Consider the following 15414-nt stretch of genomic DNA (forward strand, 5'->3'; position numbering starts at 1 on the left):
TAATCTGTACTCCTGCTGTGGTAGTAGTTACCTGCCCTGATTAGAAACAAACAGATGGACTGACAAGTCAGTCATTAATCTGTACCATAAACATGCTTTCATCATATTAAGGTAATGTTACTTGAATAGAGATTGTTTGTTAGCCTGGCTGTAACGCTTAGGTAGAATTCATTCGTGTCATTTATGTTCTCTACTGTACAGCACAATGTTGTCCAAGAGCTTCAGACAATCAATTTTGCTCATGATGACTGAAAATGTAGATGACTTGTTCCTTGCTATTTTCTGGGTTTGGTCACCAATAAGGGACCTAAATTGAAAGAAATTCAGAAGTGTTTCCAAGACTGGCCTGATTTTGATCTTTCCTGAAGTGAATGAGGATTTGTGGTGCTTTCAGCTTGTTTTGAGCCAGGGGAGCATCCTTCCAGCCTCATCCTTCCAGCAGAGGCATTCGTAAGGCACAACTCTGCTCTGAGAAGGAGATACATTTCATTTACCAAAGAATAACCCCTTGCATTAGACCTCTGATTTGGTTCAGAACTTCTGTGATAACTGTGAGAGGAAACAAATGTGTCCCTTAACTCCTCTGCAGTCTTGACAGACAACTCTCATTTAGTACCATGGTACCCTCATGGTACCCCCAGCTCAAGACATGGGTTGCTTGAAGAGAGCCATTGCTTTCAGTTTTCCTTTTTCCGTCTCCATGGAGATAGAGCTCTCCGAGCTTCTTGGCTTTACTGACTCAATTCAACTTCCTGTGCCCCAGACTAGAAAGATTTCTCTAAATATAAAGGTTTGATTCACAAATCTTGTGGTTAGACTTACAGTTCCAAGCAAAACAAATACAAAGCCTACAATACAAGCCTGTGCTTGATAAAGGGATAAGCAAATGAAATGTATATGATTGTAACTAGGTTACTGCTGAGAAACCACTCTTAGCTGTGTTTTAAGCAGTCCTCATTACGTGTTCTTCATTACAGCCGTTTCATTGCTATGTGCTGTTGAGGTGACTGATGATTTCAACATGATACTAATTTTTGGCTTTGTATATACTATGTACATTCATATATTTCTTCTTTTTTATTTCAGAGATGGTGATGTTGCTGGAATGGTGGTCAGGCACCGATTGCACCCTATACACTGATCCAGAGAATTACCACAAGTATGGGAAGGAGAATGCCATTGTAATCCTTAATCACAACTTCGAAATTGACTTTCTCTGTGGATGGAACTTTTGTGAGAGATTTGGGGTCTTGGGGGTGAGTTTGTTTAGCATTTAAAATAAATTACTTCTTCTTGGATGTGGAAAAAACACCCAAAACAAGTTATGTGTGTTTTTGAATGATAACAGATCTGCACTCGAATTTCACCCACCACTGTCCAGAATTAGAGGTGAATCTAAAGCACTACAGTTCAAATATGTGGAGTACTGAAACAGGATTGCTTGGGCACAGAAATTTTAAAAACATTGCAGTTAAAGCTGATGAAGGAGATATTTTTTTTAACCTGTGGAGGTCCTTACAGTTACTTCTCTCTGTGTGTTTGCTAGGTTCATTGTGCTGCAGAAAGATGAGCTGTTCCATAATTCTTTCCCAGTAAATTATAGAATTTGTTTGCTTTTTCCAGTGTAGTCTTACAAATCCACAGGTAGAGTTTGAGTGATGTAGCCTGCCTCTCTCAGAATGAAAGAGCAACCATCTCAAGTGAAAGCAGTAACCAGCTTATAGCTAGTAAGAGATGGAGGAGGAATGAGTTACCCATGGTTGAATACACTGTCACATTAGGCTAAGAGTTAAGTGTGCATTTGTTTTTAGGGTTGCCTTTTTGTTTCCCCTGCCAGATCATGGGGATGATACAAGACCCCCATCTAAATTAGCCTAACTTAATTTTTAGGTGGTGACTATTCTCTGTCTACAAAGGATTTATCTAATTGTTCCTCCCTCCTAAAAAGAAAGACTAATACCTCATTTTGGCAGCCTTCTGCAGCATCCTTCTAGCTTTCATGCTGGCCACTGTCAAAAGTCCTGACCTTGGATTCTGCAAACCTATGATTTTTTTATGGCCTTTCCTTTGAACTCTTTGCATTTTCTGGAAATTTATGCATCACTTCAGTCACTTTCAAATTGCAATAATGGCAGTTCTGTTAAAAAAAACCACCAACAATCTAAAAGGGGACCTTAAAAGTAGAGGATAATGAACCTAAGCATTACAGGCCTTGCATGTCACCAAAATGGCTGTTAGATCCTAATTACTGAAGAACAATTCTGCTGTAATGTCTAGGACTTGAGCAGGGAGCTGGAGGATGGCATGGTACAGCAGGAGATATAGGGAAACTTGTTCCTGGCAAGCAGATGTACCTGCAAAAATCCGGCCCCTGTCTACGTGTTCATTATACAGTGGTGTTTTAGTATAGTCTGTCTAATTTTGTAAGCCTCATGGCCTCAGTTCTCTAAATAAAGCTGTATTTTAAAGGGTCATGTGCATCTTCAGAAAGTACCAATGTAGAAAATGAAAGAATTGTTTCTGTACAAAGTAGTAGGGGCCTACAAGGTCAAAAATACCTTGTTTTTTCATTGGTGCTCTGTAGTTGGATTGAATCTCACTAGCTGTAATTTTTTTTCATAGTTTTCCAAGTTAATCAGGATTCTGTTTTAGTCTGTGTTGTTCCCTATGCATAAGAATACCACAACATAGAAGGATAACTGCATTGCACTAACTGAAAGTATTTTTTCCTTTTTTTGGATGCTTACAGTTATTACTTGGTTTGTATTTAAGCTAATCTTAGGATTTTCTAAGGAACCGATATATGTTGGTTTTTTTCTTTTTTTTTTTTTGGTTTAAAAATCTATTTCAGTCTTGAGTAATATACTATGGTTTTACTTCCCAGAAACCGTTCCAGGAAGAAGTAGTTCCTATGTGCTCTCATTTGCATACATGTCTTTACTCAACAAAGCAGTTCATTTCCCTGTTGGGGCAACCAGCTGAGGTTCATCTTAAGCCAGGTTAAGAAAAAAATAAAAGGAAAATGCTACACAATCAGTTTTCCTCATTGTATTGTCTGTATTGTTATACTGGAACTTGGTTTGGGGCAGTGCAGGGGTAGACAAATATGCAGGGATGGGGAATATAGGTTGGTTTGACTTTGTGCTGCCTTACATCGATTTCCAGAGCATGATGTGGCACCACAATTAGAAACCACGATGTTGAGGGCTGATGTTTAGAAAAAGGAGTTAGAGGAAAAAGGCAAGTGTCAGGCAAGATGTCTAAGGTGTTCCAGCCTCCAGTGTTTTGTGGCTCAGCAGCTTTGTGAGCCAATGGGTGTTTATATTTAATGATGTTTAATTGTAGACTCCATTAAGTTTCTGTGCAAAGTTTAGGTATCTGCCAACACCTTACTCAGCTGATCTCATGTCTGCTGCTGCTGAAAAGGAAATCTTGCACATGTTGTCTCCTGCATCTGTTCTGTTGCTTCTCTGTTCTGTTTTGGCATGTTTCAGATACCCTTTCTCTCTCTTTTCTGCCTTAACTAATCCAATGAAGAAAGGAGAGATGCCTGGGGAGGGGGGAGAGGGAGACGACTAAGATGACTTCAACTTTGAGCTGAAGGAGTTGGAACTAGTTGTGCTTGGCTACAGCAGGCAGACAGACAGAATGGCTTTGTTGTGACCTTCAGCTGTACCCTGTAGCCCTGGCAGATAATGGCAATGCTCTTAACAGTGTCACATGCATGTGTTCAAACTTTCAGCGTTTTACAGCTTGAACTTTTATTAAATCAAGCCATTAAATGTTGTAATTTTTTGCTTAGTTCTTGTGGTTTAATCATCCAGGCAGCTGAACACCACGGATTCACTTGCTCACTCCCTGCTCCTTGTGGGATGGGGAACAGAATTGGGAGATAAAATTTGTGGGTTGAGATAGAGTTTAATTGGACAGGAAAAGAAGGGACAAAAATAATGATGATGGTAAAAGAGTCAGAATATACAAAACAAATGATGCACCACACTCCAGTTGCCAAGCAGCAGCCCCCAGCCAACTTTCCCCCTAGTTTATATTTCACATTATATAGTGTGAAATATCCCTTTGACTAGTATGGATCAGTTGTCCTACCTGTGTCTCTTTGCAGCTTCTTTTGTCCTCCAACCCACTCTCTGACAGAGTGGTGTGAGAAGCTGAAGAGTCCTTGATGTGATGTAATGTAAACACCGCTTAGTAACAACTAAAACATCCACATGTTATCAACATTATTCTCATTCTAAATCCAAAACACAGCTACTGGGAAGAAAATTAACTCTATTCCAGCCACAACCAGGACATTGTTTTTGTTTATCTGAAAACAGTATTAAGCTTCCTTAAATGTCTCTTGCCCCTTCTGTCCCCAAAAGAAAAAAAAAAGTCCCTTTTCCTTTTAGGTTTTAACTATGATATGAAAACTGCCCCTCCTGGTCTTAGTTGCAACATTCAGTCTGTTTGTTTTTCTGCTCCATCTGTTGTATCTCTTCTCTGGTACTGGCTTTCTCCTTATAGCCAAATTACCTTAATCTTAACAGGTTTATAAAGCTCTATCAATGTGGCTTTGTTTTTATCAGTGTTGGTTTAGGGAATTTTTTTGCTGGTTTTGGGGGTTGGAGTAGGAGTGGCATAGTCTGTTGCCTGTTGTTTTTAGGTTTGTGAACCTGAGTGTTCTTCTAAGGACTCAGATCTCTACTTTTATGGCATGAGGTTCTCGGCTTTCATGAAGGTTTTTTTTTAATTGGCTCTGGAAGAAAATTTAGCAAAAAAACCCAAATAAGGTGCTAAGAATTTGAGGAGTGTGCATGGAGATGAGGAAGGGGAAAGAATGACAATTCTAATATTTGGTTTACTTTTAATTTTTTTTCCTTTAATTTTTTTGGAACACCCATTGAAAATTCTAGGAGGTACCGGGTTGACAGTACTGAGTGAGAACCAGAGACCTGTTCATTTGTAGTGGAGAAGGAGAAACCCACATGAAGAAGCAGTTTTATGCTTGCTTTTACTCTTACAAGTTATTATCTTACTAGTTTATGGATGTATAACTGTGCAATATCAAACATTACATGATTTTTTTCGTTGTTGTTGGAAAATAGAAGAAGGAAGCAGACACGAAAACTAAGAGCAACTGGGGTTTCAGGAAAACCTGCATTGGGCCCAAACAATCAATCACTTACATCTATATTCCACTTGTGGGTTTTTTTGTGAAGGGTTCTTTGGGTTTTGTTTTCATTCCTTGGCACACATCAGCCACATTTCCATCTCTTTGTGCTGCCAGACCTCAGTTTTGTGTGCAGGAGGAGGGGTATATAAGGGTCCTCGATGCCAAGTCAGCATCATGCTGCCATAGGCAACATAGATGTCCGTGGGGATGGCTGAATCCTTCCTCTGTGTGACACACAGGTGGCTGCAACAGGCTGTGAGGGAAGGAGGAGCTGGGCTGCCAACTTGGTTTTCTGTAGAGTTGGAAACAGCATAGCCCCAACAGGACACAGCTTTGTCCACACCAGTGTTTCCTAATAAGAGACAGGGCTGTTACTGTGATCCTGAGCCAGGGTGACTATGATGGTTGTGTTGTGGATGCTCTGCTTTTCCACCCCATGCTGGTGCGATGGCTGGGGGGATGCTAACTCTGATGTCTGTGTTTTGCTCTGTTGTGTAATAGAAGCATGGACTTGGTGACAGGTCCCTGCACTCTGCTGTGCCCTTCCCATTTCCTACCTGTGACATTCCAGTCCTTGGATTTATCTTCTTAGTGGTGGACAACCTAGCTACTGTATCACTATTTAAATATATTAGTAGCATTTCGTTTCTTCAAAGGATATTCCTAACCATCCCACTGAAAACACACCTACTGTGCATCAGAAATGAAACTCGGGATAGAGGCATATTCTGAGGAGAGAGGTGTTATTCAGGATTTTTACCAAAAGCACTTTAATATGCTCCCTGCCTGGATTGACTGCTTCACTGCTTGATCTAATTAAGCAGTGATAAAATAGCTTTTCTAGTCATTTAATAACCTTTTTTCTGAGATGAAGACATTAATAATGGCAAAAACCGCCTGTGCTTTAAGGCTAAACGTGCTGGTTTTTCTGTTTATCTTCTGGTGTCTTTAGTGTTTCAAGTTAATAATGCTAATGTTTCTGTCTCAGTGAAACATAAACATTATTCTGAGGGGCTCATGTTGCATCAAAATATTTGCATTTCCAAAAGAGGCCATATTTCTCATAAAAAATCACTAAGCACATATAATAAATTTTAACCTTAAGTATCTGTTCCTTGTGTCAGGAAACCCAAATTTTATTTGAGTTGTTTATTTTGAAGTGTGCTGTTGGAAAAACTAATCATGACCTTAAATATAGGTGTGAGAAGAGACTTTTGTAGGTTATTGTATGGGACTGATAGGTGTGTGAGCACAGTAGTTTGTGCATTTTAAAATATTAATAGATTTTAAACTAGATTTGAAGGGGGAAGGGGACAAAATCGGGCTTGCTAGAGATAAGGCTGGGGTTCGCATGCTGGTGTTTGAGAGGTGGTGTGCTAGCGAGGTTCTTTGGTCTGATAGGTCCGTGGAGGTAGAGCATGAAGATCCATGCAGCAGCAAAAGCCAAAGTTGTTGATGTGTAAGAAACCATAAAGTACCTGAGAATGATCACATTAGAATTCCCCCAGAAAAGGTGCCAGGATCAATAGTCCAACTGAAGTGCATCTACACCAACGCACATGGCATGGGCAATAAACAAGGAATTGGAAGCCATTGTGTGGCTTGAAAGCAGTGATATTGTTGCAGTCACAGAAACACAGTGGAATGACTCGCACAACTGGAATGCTGCAGTGGATGGGTATAAGGTCTTCAGAAGGAATAGGCAAGGAAGGAGAGGTGGTAAGGATAGCCCTGTATGTTAGGGAGTATTTTGATTGTCTAGAACTGGACAATGGTGATGAAAGGGTCAAGTGTTTCTGGGTAAGGAGCAGAGGAAAGCCAACTAGGTAGATATCCTGTCCGGAGTCTGTTACAGACCACCCAACCCATGATGAGGAGGCAGAAGAAATGTTCTATAAGCAGCTGGGAGAAGTCTTACAATTACTAGCCCTTGTTCTTCTGGGAGACTTCAACTTACCAGGTGTCTGCTGGAAATACAACACAGCAGAGAGGAAGCAGTCTAAGAGGTTCCTGGAGTATGTGGAAGACAACTTCCTGATGCAGCTGGTGAAAGAGTCAACTAGGGAAGAGGCCCTGCTGGACTGACTGCTCGTGGTGTGGTGCAGTCTTTGCTGGGTAAAAAATTGGCTGGATGACTGGGCTCAGAGAGTGGTAGTGAATGGAATTAAATCCAGCTGGCAGCAGATCACTAGTGGTGTTCCCCAGGGCACGGTTTTGGCACCAGTCTTGCTTAATATCTTTATCAATGATCTGGATGAGGGGATCAAGTAAACCCTCAGTCAGACTGCAGACAGTGCCAAGATGGCTGGGAATGTTGATCTGCTGGAGGGTAGGAAGGCTCTGCAGAGGGATCTAGACAGGCTAGATAACTGGGCTAAGGCCAATTGTCATAAGGTTCAACAAGACCAAGTGACAGGTTCTGCCCTTGGGTCACAACAACCCCAGGCGGCACTACAGGCAGCAGGGAGAGTGGCTGGAAAACTGCCCTTCAGAAAAGGACCTGAGGGTACTGGTTGCCAGTGGCAGAACATGAGCCAGCAGTATGCCTGGGTGGCCAAGAAGGCCAATGGCATCCTGGCTTGTATAAAAAGTAGTGTGACCAGCAGGACCGGGTAAGTGATTGTTACCCTGTACTCAGCACTGGTGAGGCTGCACCTCAGTGCTGTATCCAGGTCTGATACGGGAAGGACATTGAGGTGGTGGAGTGTGTCCAGAGAAAAGCAACAGAACTGGCAAAGGGTCTGGAGCACAAGTCCTATGAGTAGCAGCTAAGGAAGCTGGGATTGTTTAGCCTGGGGAAACGGAGGCTCAAGGGAAGACCTTGTTGCTCTCTACAACTACCTGAAAGGAGGATGTAGCAAGGTGAGGGTTGGTCCCTTTTCCCAGGTATAAAGTGGGACAAGAGGAAACAGCCTCAAGTTGTATCAGGGAAAATTTAGGTAGGATATCAGGAAAAATTTCTTCACTCAGAGTTCCATCAAGCATTGGAACAGGCTGTCCAAGAAAAGTAGTTGAGTACCCATCTCTGGAGGTATTTGAAAGATTTTCAGACGTGGCAGTTCGGGATGTGGGTTAGTGGTGGACTTGGCAGTGCTGGCGTAGTGGTTGGAGTTGATAATTATAAGGGTCTTTTCCAACCTAAACAATTCTATTATTCTAAAATATGTACTTGTTCTTGTAGGCAGCCGAAAGTGCATTATTACTTGTATTTAACAAAACACATTAGCATGTGCTAGGAAATATATCTTCTAAAATATTGCTGTGTTACCTTTCCAACATGGAGAAATTTTATTCAATATGAAGCATTAGAAATTAGGAGCCTAACTAAATTTCTGGAATGATGGCTTTGAGAGACTAAAGAAACATATCTTTCCATCTTGATGCCCTAGGAGTATAATATGAAGGAGTGCTAAATTTCAAAAATAGAGCAGTGGGAATCATTGAAAGTATGTCAATGCTGAGGACAGCCTGAAGAGCAAATAACTTATGAGGCAAATTACTGCTGCTAATGGTTTGCAGCTACAATAAACTTGTTTTGAAACTGTGGAATAAATTTTTTGGGCACTCACAGCTTGCACAGTTATTTCTTGCTGTTTGTTATGCTCTTGATCAAGAGGTGTTGAATAACTGAGGCTGGACATACAGAATTAAGATTTTCTTTCTTTGACAACAAGCTGGACAAATGCTTTTAAAATAAGCTTGTAAGAACACTCTTTTTTTGTGATATTGGTGCAGTCATTCACAAAGGGGAAGGAACTTCATGCGTATTTCCATCTGAACAAACTTGGTCAAAATAAATTAACCTGGTTTAAAATTTTATTACTGTATATAAGTTGTCCCTGTCCAACATTAATTTCATTAAATATCTGTTGAAATTATGCAGTTCTGAGCACTGAAAATGCTTAACTTCCTTCAAGAAGGCAGCTTACATGGAATAAATCAGCACTTTTTAATGAATTTTATTCTGTTGAACAAGCTGAATTTGAAGGTTAGAGGTAACTGTCATGTATTTTACCAAAACACGTTGGTAAAGAACAAGTTAGTAGCTGAAGTCAACCAGAGTTGCGTTTTTTCCCTCATGTATTTACACAGGAGCTGTGCACAGGTAGATGTCTGAAACAGAGCAGACTGTAGCTCTAGTTATTGTGAAAGAGATGGTAACTCCTGAGGGGAGGCCAATGTATTCCTCCCACTTGAGAGCAGTCTTGCTAGTATAATGCAGTGAGAAGTTTCCTTTCTCTAATTAGTTGTCATTAGTCTTCCTTCTAATCCTAGGACAGATGGGTGCACAAAACAGTGTGAGGTGACTTAGCTTCTTTTTATGTGCATCTAAGGAATCATACTCACACATGTCTAGAAGAGCACTTCTGAATTTTAAAAATGCATTGGCACAGTAAATGAATAAGAACATACCCTGGGGAAGAATTCAGACATCTGTTCTGCTTTTGTGGTTATACCTCTGCCCATAACACCTTACCTTACAGTATTGTTTCTTGGATCCACTGGGGGAGGGGAAAAAAAAAACCAGTAGCAACTTCTCGTGTGCTTCTTGTGTAATTTGTACTCTTCTTAAAATATGCAAAACATTAGAAAATAGGTACAGTGAAATACTTATTTTAGTTAGTTTTTTGGACTAGAATTCTTGCATTTTAAAATCTGGGAGGAAGGACTACTGGATTCTTTTCTGACTCTGTGCTATGGAGGCCTTGCACATTCTATATAAAGCACACCTAGGTTAGTTTATGGTAGTTCTTATGATACTGAATACTTACTGTACGTGAACGTGAAGAGCACGTTGGGGTTTTTTCTTGCTGTTGGCCTCATTGTGCAGTGGCTTGGCTATGGCTGAGGTGGACAGTAGTTCCCAAAGGTTTTAGCCCTCCCTGCTCAGCTAGAAACACTTAGCATCTCTTCGGTTTCTTGAGCAAAACCTTGGCTTGACTGTCTTCCTCTGACACATACAGTGGAGAGGAGCAGAAGAGCATGTGAACTGGTTTTTGTCCTTGTGAATGGAAGCTATACTGTACATGGTCTACAACAAAAATGCTCTTTGGAGAGTAGTAGTAGCCTGTTTCTCTGTGCCCAGTTTGGGGAGCTGGAAGAGGAGGCTGTTGCTGCTGCCCTGTAGTAGGGACTAAGGTAAAACATGACTAAAACTGTGCTGAATACTACAACTGCTCCTCGTGGAAGAGCTGGGTTTGGAGTCCTGATCCGAGCCCGTCACTAAAATACAGAAAGTCTCAAATGCTCAAGAGGGAGCACTTTATTATAGAGCATTGAATGATTTGACAGAGATGGTTCCTGCATGCTTAGAAATGGAATTGTCTGCAGTTTTATATTCTGCTTCTATGTAACAGTTGCTTGTGAAGCAATGTGATGTGCACTTGCCTTCCAGTCTTACGAGCTTTTAGATAGCTTAATTATTTAAGGTATTTTCCTTGTGAAGGAAGGAGAACAGATGAAAGAAATGAGCTGAGATAAAGAATTAGGTCAAGTCTCTTTCCCTAGCAACCAAATGAACAACAGTGACCAAAAAAAAAAAGAAAAATAAATATTTTCTCTTGATGGTAACTTCTACCAATAAATAGTTTCTTCTAGTCAAATGCCATGTCCTGGAATCCATCTGCAGAGCATTTTGATGGGCTAGCTCATAATGATATCGTGGCTAGAAACTGGGCTGTAATTGCTCCATTTGCCCTCTAAGAAAATGTCACTGTTTGTCAGGAAAAACTGAAGCAACAATTTCTATATACACACAACACACATGTGTGCCATTTTGTTAATTAAATAACCAAGAGAAACATGGGACAGCTCACCAAGGCTGTTTGGCTTGGAAGACAGGAAAGGAGCAAGTGGAATCAGTTTTCCTGCCCAAAGGGATGTCAGTCTGAGATGATCACAGAGTTAAATTCTGATTTGACTTTCGGAACTTGTTGAATGCTTGATAAATCATAGACTTCTTGTGGAGAGTCTGGACCAATCACTTCAGTGGCTGTCACACTTGTGAGACAGGAAGAATGCTTTTTTCCCCCCCTACTTCAGAAGCATACTTTGAAGAGAAATTCACTGCTGTATGTATTTCTGCCCTTTCATGAACAAACTTGAACATGAATCTTATTTTTCCATTGGTAAATCATGTGTGCAAATATCAGTATGTTGTACAGCAATGGCTCTGTGACTCTGCTTCTTTTTTTTTTTCTTTTTTTTTTGTCATGGTGAGAAGTCCCAGCACTGAGGAGAAGTATAGCTGCTCTTAAAGGAACTTGAGTTGCCACTGTCCAGGATCAGCTTGAATTAAGAATTTCTGTTGATATGGTTTGGGTCTTTTGCATGGATCTCAGTGTTTGAAGGAATTTGGCTTCTGTTTTGTTTCAGCATTTGGGTAGGAAAGACACACACATATATATGTTTAATTCTGGAAGTCTTCCATGCAGATACCTGATATTAGATTTGACTGTTCTGTCATATGAGAAAAACTTATTTTTCTTTGTTTTTGTTTTTACACTTGTGTTAAAACTGGGACTGGTCAATAGGAACCAATATCTGAGTGTCTAACTGTGCATGTATCATACCCACAGTGAATTCTTAAGTGGTTTAACTCTGTTTTACTTGCTTTGATTCTGTCTTGCAGAGTTCCAAAGTGCTTGCAAAAAAGGAGCTCTCCTACATGCCTATCATTGGCTGGATGTGGTATTTCCTAGAGATCGTCTTCTGCAAGCGCAAGTGGGAAGAAGATCGGAAAACAGTCGTACAGAAGTTGCTGAATCTCCGGGACTACCCTGAAAACTTTTGGGTGGGTGCTGACTAACAGGTGGGGTGTGAGGTGCTGTAATGCTTGGCAGGAATGAAGGGCACAGATGATATGTGATATTCACCAGCTTGCTCCTGAGAACTTTGATTCATGAACTTCCTGGTGGTATCAGGAGAGTATTCTCGAGGAATTGAATTTTCTCTGGAATTTCCCATGTAATAGTCTGTCTTGTCTGTTTTCTTCCTCTGTAGTATGGAACCCTAAGATGTCACTGCAAAAATACCTGCACTGTGATCCATTCAGTAAATCTTGTGGTCCTCTAAATACAGGAGCCTGGATAGGGGTAGATGTGGGGGTTCATGGCAGTGTAACAGATGCATGTGACGATGTTGTATTGAAACACATCAACCGTATTCTTTACCTAAGATCCCCTCTTGCCTTAGATTGCAGAGTTCCTACTAGTGTTTTCCCCTTCCATGTGATTTTGCCTTTCCTGTGAACGTGCTTGGTCAGACATGGCCCAGTAGAAGTGGAAGCCACCTGGTCAGAGATATGGCCCACTGGGGCCATTGACTGTTTTTCAGGGAGAGGATTGGTGTCACTTTTCAGCAACAGGAAAGTGTTCCTTTTTTCATTGCTATCATTTTTTAGTATTGAGCCTGCCTGGTGTTTCCTGGTTTGAGAATGAAAAGCCTTTGAATTTTTTCTCTTAGTAATCAGAAAAATCACAGTTCTCACGAGCTAGTGATGGCAAGAGGGCAATTTGGTTAAAGAAATGGTATATTAAGCAGCCTCACCAGAACCTACAGAACCTATTGCTTAGGAAGCAGTTTCTTCATGAACATGTATGTGCTGGATCTCTCATTCTCTGAAACAGACTTTTTTTTTTAATTGTCATTGATTTAAACAAGTGCTAAGCTGTGCTTTGACAATGTTTAGATGACTTCCAGGCAGAAGACTGTGTAGTAGAGGGGCCATTCTTGGTTTTCAGTTTCAGTTTATCTCACCGAGATTTGCCTGTTCTCTGTGACTTGTAAAAGACATTGAATGCCTTTCTATGCACCTAGGTAGTTCAACTCTAATCAGTGAGCACAAGCCACCACTATCCTATAGATACTAATTACTAAGAAGGAGCTATACCTACATACAGGAGATAGTTGTTGATGTACACCTGGGGTTATTGCATGTGGAGTTTTAATTTGCCTTTGTATGATGACATATGTCAAAAGGCACAAAAATAGCACCTTGGAAGGTAGACAGGCAAAGCATGGGAAGTGGACTAGAGAGATTTTCTCATTGGTTTCGGTATGTTTCATCTAACTACTTAACATTATGCTTGTGATACATGAGTAGAAGTGGTCTTGGATGAGCTAGAGCTGAAAGCCGTCTGCTTGGCTAGTTTTCTTCAATCTCTGTCTTTGTTGGCTATATTTTTGCTGTGGGTTCTGAGGACTTAGCTTGTGTGATATGGCAGTGCTCTCTGATGTGTTAGTTTGCGTTCAGGCTTGGCAGAAAGCAGATGAGCAAGTGGTAAAACTCCGAAGATCTGTGTGCTGTCCCCTGCCTACCAGTGGCAAGATTGTAATTGTTCACGTCTGAGCACTTCCACTGTATAGTTCATAAGTGCATGAGGCTTTCAGTTGTCCTGCATCTGCTGCCTTACATCTGTTACCAGCTCTGTCCCTGGCATCAGAGTTGCTGTGTGTAGTTGTCAGTGTCCTCGTGCCCTAACTGAAAGCCAGAGGGTTGGAGTCAGGGGGTGCAAGCTGGGTGCTGAAGCATTTCCTAGAAATGTCTTTAGTTTAGATACTTACCAAGATTTAGATACCATGATACCTGTACACTTCGCCATCAGTGAAACATTTGCAACAGGAGTATATTTTGAGTGTAGAGATTGAGTGACTCATTTAGAGAAATCAAGTCATTCTGATAGCAAGTAGCAGAGCAGATGATTAAGTCTAAAAGCTGAAGTTCAAACCAGAGGATGGCAAGTTGGATGAGTGTTTGGTTTTGACTTTTTTGTTGTTTGTTTGTGTGGTTGTTTCTTTCAAATTTTTTTACTTCAGTCAAATAAATTACCTAAATGTGTATGTGGCTACAACTGTTCCTGCTAGCAGTCTTAACTTGGGCTGTGCTGGTGGGAATTAGAGACACCTCTGCTCAGTCAGATGTAGAAGACCTGAGCTTCTGTCTAACTGTAGTTCTCTCTTGGTTTTAGTTCCTGATTCATTGCGAGGGCACAAGGTTCACAGAACAGAAGCACCAAATTAGCATGCAGGTAGCCGAAGCCAAAGGTCTGCCCAAGCTCAAGTATCACCTACTGCCACGAACAAAAGGATTTGCTGTCACCGTGCAGTGTTTGAGAAATGTAGGTAAGGAAAGTCACAGGGAAAAATGCTAAATGGGTATTTCATCCAGCTACTGTCAGTTTGCCGTGCTTTTCTTTTTCCTGTAGCGTGAGTCCTAGCAGAAAAGCCCTGGGATCCTCTCTGACCTTTTTTCCATTATCCTGTGATTTTACTAATAAAGTCCTGGAGCAACTTGGGGTTTTTTATTATTATTATTTTTGTTTTGTTTTCTGTTACTGTGACTGTGTATTGGGAAATCTCAAATTGCATATTTTGTACCTATTGCCAAAGGATAGTATTTCTTAGTATTTACTAAGCTATTCTATTCTAAATGAAGCAAATGCATCAGTAGAGAATCTGAGGCAGTGTGTCTTAAAATGTTTCCTTGTGGTAAATACCTGCCTCAAGTGACATAATTTTTAAATTTAAAAAAAAAAATTCTGCTTTAAATTCCTGTATAGATTTGCTCTTTAGAGTTTCTTTGTGGAGCTGAGGAAGGGGAGTAGACCTTGACTGAAGATACATGTAGCCAAAATTTTTAAACAAATTATTTCTGAATTTCAGAACATGAAGTTGTTAATGTTGTTCCTAGCTCCCTATCCCCCAGTTATCTCTGGTTACTTGCATTTGCCACCTTTAAGATGACATCAGTAAGAATATTGCACACATTGCCTTTGAAGTGATTTTTTTTTTGGCTAATACTATCTATCGAAGTCGTCTGCTGTGGACTTCATGGGTAAAGGAAAGACAGTGCTAAGTAGCCATAGTGTTACGGTATTTTGGGGGGTTGGTAGAGTTATGGATTGTTAAAAGGCTGTTGCATAAGAAAGACAAAGTGGTTATGGGTTTAGAAGAAAATGTTCTAGCTTGACTGAAGCTAACATCAAAACTTCTTTTGTCTTTGAAGACACATTTTCATGTGGCATATCTGGGATAGTTGCTGTAAAAAAAGCTTTGCAGTCAGCTGTCTTGCTATCTGTTATATTTCTTCTACATATCCTCTTGTGAGTCAGGTAGATCATATCACTGTTGTAGCTTACCAGGCACCTACAACTTTCCACCCCTAAAATGGATAGCATAGCTTGGATCTTTTCTGATACATGAAGAAGAGGTAAGTTATGTGAAGCATCCAGTAACCCCCTTAA

General features: G+C 40.6%; 1 protein-coding gene across 1 annotated transcript in view; it reads left to right on the plus strand.

Moving 5' to 3' along the window:
* AGPAT4 (1-acylglycerol-3-phosphate O-acyltransferase 4) overlaps positions 1-15414 on the plus strand; it is a 72954-nt gene that overhangs the window by 34709 nt on the left and 22831 nt on the right. The window contains exons 3-5 of the mRNA XM_051811268.1: positions 1087-1256; positions 11802-11963; positions 14140-14293. Of these exons, the coding sequence (XP_051667228.1) occupies positions 1087-1256; positions 11802-11963; positions 14140-14293 (486 nt within the window). The remainder of the gene's footprint in view (positions 1-1086; positions 1257-11801; positions 11964-14139; positions 14294-15414) is intronic.

Source organism: Manacus candei, unplaced genomic scaffold, assembly GCF_025592945.1.
Source record: "Manacus candei isolate 608988 ecotype Guabito, Panama unplaced genomic scaffold, ASM2559294v1 h1tg000081l, whole genome shotgun sequence".
NCBI classification, from domain to species: domain Eukaryota; kingdom Metazoa; phylum Chordata; class Aves; order Passeriformes; family Pipridae; genus Manacus; species Manacus candei.